Source organism: Manacus vitellinus, unplaced genomic scaffold, assembly GCF_001715985.3.
Source record: "Manacus vitellinus isolate BGI_N305 unplaced genomic scaffold, ASM171598v3 scaffold_46_pilon, whole genome shotgun sequence".
Classification (NCBI taxonomy): domain Eukaryota; kingdom Metazoa; phylum Chordata; class Aves; order Passeriformes; family Pipridae; genus Manacus; species Manacus vitellinus.
In genome coordinates this window covers 3,609,310-3,616,170 of record NW_021940578.1, presented here as the reverse complement: position 1 = coordinate 3,616,170, position 6,861 = coordinate 3,609,310, and the positions used below count along the sequence as shown (strand labels likewise).

Below are 6,861 nucleotides of genomic sequence, written 5' to 3'. Positions count from 1 at the left end.
CTGGGGAGCGCCGTGACCGTCCTGGCCGTGCACGGCGCCGGCAACCTGGTGAACACCTACTACGACTTCTCCAAGGGCATCGATCACAAGAAGAGCGATGACAGGACGTTGGTAGACCAGATTTTGGAGCCGCAGGACGTGGTGCGGTTTGGGGTGTTCCTGTACACCGTGGGCTGTATCTGCGCTGCCGGGCTCTACGCTGTCTCCACGCTCAAGCTGGAGCACCTGGCGCTGATTTACTTCGGAGGACTTTCTAGCTCCTTCCTTTATACCGGGGGTAAGTGCTGTAACTCTGAATGTAAATGTGATAGAATTAGCTGAATTGTCCAAGGTTTCTAGAAGATGCAAATTATTTATGTAGTGTACTGCCATAAAAGTATTTGGTGGTGTTTCCTGGAGTACGGGTACATAGACTTGTATTCTTTCCCAGTTGATTGTTGTGGGAAGAGTCCTGCTAAGTTCTTCAGTTGGAAAGTGGTGTTGAAACATTGTTATTTACATATATGGCTTTAGGTGCTTATCAGAACCATTGCTGAATCTTTTTGTGATGTTTATCTCCTATTCCTTAGCAGAGTACCCCGCAACCTATTTTCTTTGGTGGAATTGTTACTTTGTTTTGGAATGTTTTGTTGTTATTCTGTACTTGAGCTTAATTGTGAATGCTGAACAGTTTATGTTTGTTCTTAATGAGAGGAGGATAATTTTAGTGCCTTCCTGTGTTGGATATATACAAACATCATTACTAGGAGAAGAAAAACCATCTCAGTTTCAAACTGTCAGACATTCAGCTGTGTTGGTTTCTCGGAAAGAATCTTGTCAGTTTTGCATTTTGTTCTGAGCATTTTATATTTCTCTTCAGGATTGGGTTCTAGTATGCCAGATCACACTGAAGAGTACCTTATTTGTAGGGATTTCTGCAGAAATAGGTACTTAATAGAAATAGAAATAGATGTGAAGATGGATATTAGAACCTGGTCCTTATTATCACGGAATCAACAAGGTTGGAAAACACCTCTGAGATCATCAGGTCCAACCTTTGACCCAACACCACCTTGTCACCCAAACCATGGTACTGATGCCACATCCAGTCTCTTCTTAAACACCTTCAAGGATGGTGACTCCACCACCTCCCTGGGCAGCCCATTCCAATGTCTAATCACTCTCTCTGGAAAGAATTTCTTCCTGATGTCCAACCTAAACCTCCCATGGTGCAGCTTAAGGCTGTGCCTTCTTGTCTTACTGCTGGTTGTCTAGGAGAAGAGACTGACCCCCACCTGGCTACACCCTCCTGTCAGGGAGTTGTAGAGAGGAATAAGGTGTCCCCTGAGCCTCCTCCTCTCCAGGCTGAACCCCCCCAGCTCCTTCAGCTGCTCCTCACAGGACTTGTGCTCCAGACCCTTCACCAGCCTCATTGCCCTTCTTTGGACATGCTCCAGCACCTCAGTATCCTTCCTGAATTGAGGAGCCCAGAACTGGACACAGCACTCAAGGTGTGGCCTAACTAGTGCCAAGTACAGGGGAAGAATCCCTTCCTTGGTCCTGCTGGCCACACCATTCCTGATACAGGAATATGCTTCTTATCCATAGCTGCGTGTGCATTGCTTGTTTTGCAATATTCCCATGGGAAAGGGCTGGTATGTTGTGTCATTCATTTTCTTCTGTCAAATTGGAGATGTTTGGTGATGCTTCATTTTGGTCCTTGGTTTCTGTTACGTTGTTTGACTGGAGTAATCCAGAAGCTGCATTTCCTCCATTATCTTTGAAAAAAAGGCATAATATGCTTCTTGTCCATATCTGCATGTGCATTGGTTGTTTTGCCGTATTCCCATGGGAAAGGGCTGCTCTGTCGTGTCATTCGTTCCCTTCTGTCAGACTGGAGTTGTTTGGTGATGCTTCCTTTTCTTGTGTCTTGCCACAGGGATCGGATTTAAGTACGTAGCCCTGGGGGACGTGGTGATCCTGATCACCTTCGGGCCGCTGGCCGTCATGTTCGCCCACGCGGTGCAGGTGGGGTACCTGTCGGTGTCCCCCCTGCTCTACGCCGTGCCCCTGGCCCTCAGCACCGAGGCCATCCTGCACAGCAACAACACGCGGGACATGGAGTCCGACCGGCAGGCGGGGATCGTCACCCTGGCCATCCTCATCGGCCCCACCTTCTCCTACATCCTCTACACCGTCCTGCTCTTCCTGCCCTACCTGATCTTCTGTGTGCTGGCCACACGCTACACCATCAGCATGGCCCTGCCACTGCTCACCATCCCCATGGCCTTCTCGCTGGAGAGACAGTTCCGGAGCCGGAGCTTCAACAAAATCCCTCAGCGGACAGCCAAGCTCAACCTCCTCCTGGGGCTGTTCTATGTGTTTGGCATCACGCTGGCACCAGCCGGGGCTCTGCCCAAGCTGTGACACCACCTGTAGAGCCAGGCCTCACAATCCAGTATTCATGCCAGTTAATTTGGGATTTTGGGGGGTAAATGACCCGTTATGGACAGTGGGGAGAACGGAAAGACTGTCTCACACTGTTCTTTGTGAACTTTACCATTTCTAGTCCTGGTCAGCTTGTACAGCAGACTGTATAAAACTGATTTGTCAGTTCTTCAAAAGGGATGAACTGTGTGGCTTTGCCTCAGGGGGAGCAAGGTGACATGAGGTGTAGGAATGTTTGAAAAACCTCATCCTTCTGCCACTGAATTTTTTCACTGTCAGCTCAATGAAAGCTGGAGCCTCAAGTCAAACTCTCTGTTCACTTCACAAGCACAGTGATTGCTTTTATCACTTCTTTTCTTACCATGGCCAGGGAGTCCAGTGGCTCCTTTGTGGTCAAGAGGAAACACTGCCAAATGTTTAGCATCACAACAACATAGGTGCTATTACTTCAGTCTCTTGTCAACATAGTTCCTCTGTTGTATGTTTTAATTTTTTTTGTTTTTCCTGGCCAAATGTTGAGCTTTCATTTCTAAGCCCCCTGAAATGCACTAGATTCATTAACTGTTGCTTGTTCATTACAGTCTAGAAATTTTGAAGTTATAAATCTCTGTGGAACGTGGTGCTAAAATGGAGCATGATTAGCCCACTGCACAAATTTTGAGCCAAAACCAGTGAATCTGTATTCTGCCACGAAAGCTGAAGCTGCAAATGCAAACCATGCAACTGGAAAGCCCTCAATGGGTAGAAAAACGAATGGTTTCCATTTTTGCATTTGCTTAGAAGTGGTAGTTTTGGAGTTAAAGGGGAGCTTTCTCTGAATGGCTGTGGATTAGTGGATACCTGGGTGGAAGAACAAATTCTTGGTTTAGAAAAAGGTGGGGGGGTTTTTTTCATTTGTTTTTCTCGGTTTATTTAGATGCCCAGAATATGTCTTATTCTAAGAAGCCCAGTTTAGCAAAGGAGAAGTATACAGGTTTAGAAAACTCAAATCTGGATTATTGCATTGGCTCTGCATAAAAATTAGGATGGGAAAGAGGAAGAAACCAGTTTCATTAGCAAGATTTTTCCTAACGGAGTCCAGAGTTTGTGTCACTGAATCACAATTAAGTGAGCTCTGAAAGGATGTTCTCCACCTCTTTTCCCCCCTCTATTCCTTACAGTGTTGCTTTGTTTTCTCCTGCAGCTCTTGCCACTTGCTGTCCATGTGGCCCTTTGGAGAACTGAATGTTTCAGCAGTTATGTAGCTCTGTGAAAAACATGCCAAACACAGTGGGGAAAAAGTGTGCCTTCCAGTGCAGAGCTGGATTTGATCCATACTTTGTTACTCAGTGGCAACTGGAATTCTCTTCTGTGGTGGAGAAAAAACACTCCTTTCCTGTGTGCAGGGTTTTGATGAGAAGTTTGTTTGCAGGAGCTGTGGAAAGCTCGGAGGAGCCGAGGCAGGTGTTGAACTGGAGCTGCTGGTGCCTGGAGCACAGCCTTGCTTTGGAAGGAGTGCTGACCACTGAAGGGCTGTTACACACGAGCAATAAAGTAGCAATAAACTCACAGGGTGGTACCCTGCCTCTGTCCTGGGGATGTTATGCCCTTGTGGTGTTGATCTGGAAGAGCCAAGTGTCCTGTTTAGTGGGTTGTACTTCAGTACAAAGCTGAGTTGATGGTACCAGATTACACAGTCCAGCTGTTCAGTGACTGGGTTTATGGTATTCAGTGTTACCCAGCTGTTTCAGCTGAGCTGAAGTCAATGGGAAGGGTTCTTTGCAGGCCTGTTGAATGAGCCATGGTTTTATCTTTTATTAAAATTGGGCAGATGATCTCTCTAATCTGACTGGGCACAAGGCAAGAGGAGATGGACTTCAGCAACTGCTTTAGATTAGAAACACGAGGAGAAAATGTAGAAGTTCAGCTCAGGTGGATGGAGGGGCATATCCAGAAGGTTTTGGAAACTGTTTTCAATACAGACATACACAACAGAGTTTCTCCTGTTGCTTCTTTGTGGACCTACAGAATGAAGAAGACCCTGGCTCCAATACCCACTTCACTTTTCTGCAAACCAAAAGCTTTTCTAGGTCTAAGGGCTGAGCTGATGAACCTGTTAACCTTGCAATGGGGATATGTAGGTTTATTAAGTTAATCCTGCCCTTTGTAGCAGTTGTGTGCTTTATTTTATGACAGCTTGGTTTTGAATAGCTATCAGTTTAAAAGTTATTTTTTAGTTATCTTTTTTCCTACTCCTTTGACAAAAACTAGAGTACTTAAGCTGAATTCCATAAAGTAACTAACACTTGGCTCATGTCTTTGATAACCATAATTGTAGTGGTTGTAAGATCTGGAATGTGATCATACAGTATGTAACTCTAGTGGTATCTTAGCTACCCTTTCCTGGGTGGGATGTCTGCTTACTGCTGGAAAGGACCAGTGCTTTTTGTTACTCAGATGAAACAGCTCATTAGTCCATATACGTGTCTGTGGAACACTTCTCAAGGTGGGGGGGATTCAAAGTATTTTAATAATAAAAATGAGGTGAAAATTTGGCAATTCCTTACTAGCAGATGCTGGTTGCCTCCAATTCTCTGTCTGTGAAAAACAGTATCATTCCAGGTTCTTAAGGATATTATAATAACCAACACATTCTTCACCGTGGCTTTGAGGAAGTCATTTAACTTCTCTGTGTCTCAGAAAACAGCTGATTTTTGCCTACCTCACAGGGATGCTGAGCTGACATCATTGTCATAGAGAGCTTTGAAAGTAAGAAGTGCTTTATCTCTGTGTGCTTTCCAAAAAGCTAGTTAGTACTAGAAAATATTTCAGATATGAACTAACCTAAAAGGTAACTTAACCAATGTAATCAGACCAAAATAATCTTCACATGTAGTCATTAAGTAGTAAGAGAGGTTCATTTATTGGTTTGCTTTGTGACAAGGATGCTGGGTCTCTTGCCCTACCCCTCTTCTCCCTGTACCATGTACTTTCCCTGAATATAAACTTTAAAAACTTCTTTCAGTCTCTCTTGATGAGCTGTACTGCAGTGTGATGAGTCTGCACTGGTAGATGAACAGGCCTGTAGCCCATCTGTGAATGTGTCCTAAAGCACCTCCTGGCCTTTTTCTGACCCAATAAAATGTCTGAGTGTCATTCTGTTAATTATGCTGTGTTTGATTATTTTATATTACTCAAGGTGTATTTTTGCACATGGATTAAAACATCTTCACAGAAGGAAGAGGGTCTCCATCCTCCATGTTTATAGTATAAGTGCATGAAAAATCATACTTCTTTGTGTAAAAGTCCTTCTGTGAATCACAGTCCTGTCCTTCCCTATCACCAGGCAAACAGTTCAGTAGCAGTGATCACCTCCTACCACTGGCAGACTTCAGGATAGTTCTGATATATTCATCAGTGTGCCACACGATTGCATTTGGAGATAACTGTAGGATACACGGGCTGTACTCCAGGATCCTCCCGAGGCAGGAGGCTGCAATTCCGAGTGTCCACAGATGGCAGCATTGCTCTTCCATCACTCCTGCAGCACCTCGTCCCTGCAGGAAGGAACACATCAGCTGTGTTTGCAAGATTTTCGAGTATTTGGTTGTACCTCATTGGGTCTCCTCTGGTGTAAGGAATCTTGGAAGATAAATGGCTGCAGATGAATTTCTGATGTGCAGGTTATGGCTGGACAGATGCTCCTGGCCCAGGCAGGTACAGGCAGAAAGGGGCATTAGAAGAAAGCCAGTCAGCTCTTAAGTTTTAAAGCCTTTGCTGATGGCTTTGTAAGCTCATTCTGGTCAGATGGTGAGGGCTGAGCTTTCAAAAGAGTGTGGGCAAGCTGTGCATGAGGGGCAGCACACTCATGGGGGGAGGAATGCAGTGTCTGCACACTCTGTGAGATGGACTGTTCAGTCAAGTGCTTTTAACACATCTTGGATCCCCAGTGGAAAACCTTAATACTTTCATAGTGTTTTTAGGAGCCTGGACTATATTCTCCCCATTACTTGGGTGAGTGGACTGTGTCACTGCTGCTTAATCAAGGTCATGCTCCTTGGAGGAGAATACAGTCTGGTACTTTAATAACTAGTCCTTTTCCCTCACATCTTGGTTTGTCTTTTAGGTCACTGGTAGATTATTTTTTATTTAAATCACCTTCAGTCACTTTATACTTGGAGTTTGAGCCTGCTGAATTACATTTTTAAGGAATGAAATGCTGCTCTGGCTTCTTAAAGCTATTTTTCATTTTAAAGGGGAGTTAAATATCTAGCCAAGATAAAATCTATAGCTCCCAGCACTGCCTAAAATGTGTAACATTCAATAAAGCTCAGCAGGGCCAGCTTATTGCAGCTGTATGTCTACAGGAAGAGGCCCAGGGCTGGACAGGATAATTCCCGTGTTTTACTGTCTGAAATAAGGTCTTCGTGCTTCTGTGGAGCTCAGAGGAGGACA

At 44.8% G+C, this 6,861-nt stretch overlaps 1 protein-coding gene across 1 annotated transcript; it reads left to right on the top strand.

Annotated features, from left to right (window-relative positions):
- Window positions 1-6: 6 nt before the first annotated feature.
- UBIAD1 (UbiA prenyltransferase domain containing 1) lies at window positions 7-5,571 on the top strand (the record flags this gene model as incomplete). The annotated part of the gene is made up of 2 exons (XM_018079521.2): window positions 7-277; window positions 1,919-5,571. Coding segments are annotated over 2 exons (759 nt in total), but the record flags the coding sequence as incomplete, so codon positions are not given.
- Window positions 5,572-6,861: the final 1,290 nt, after the last annotated feature.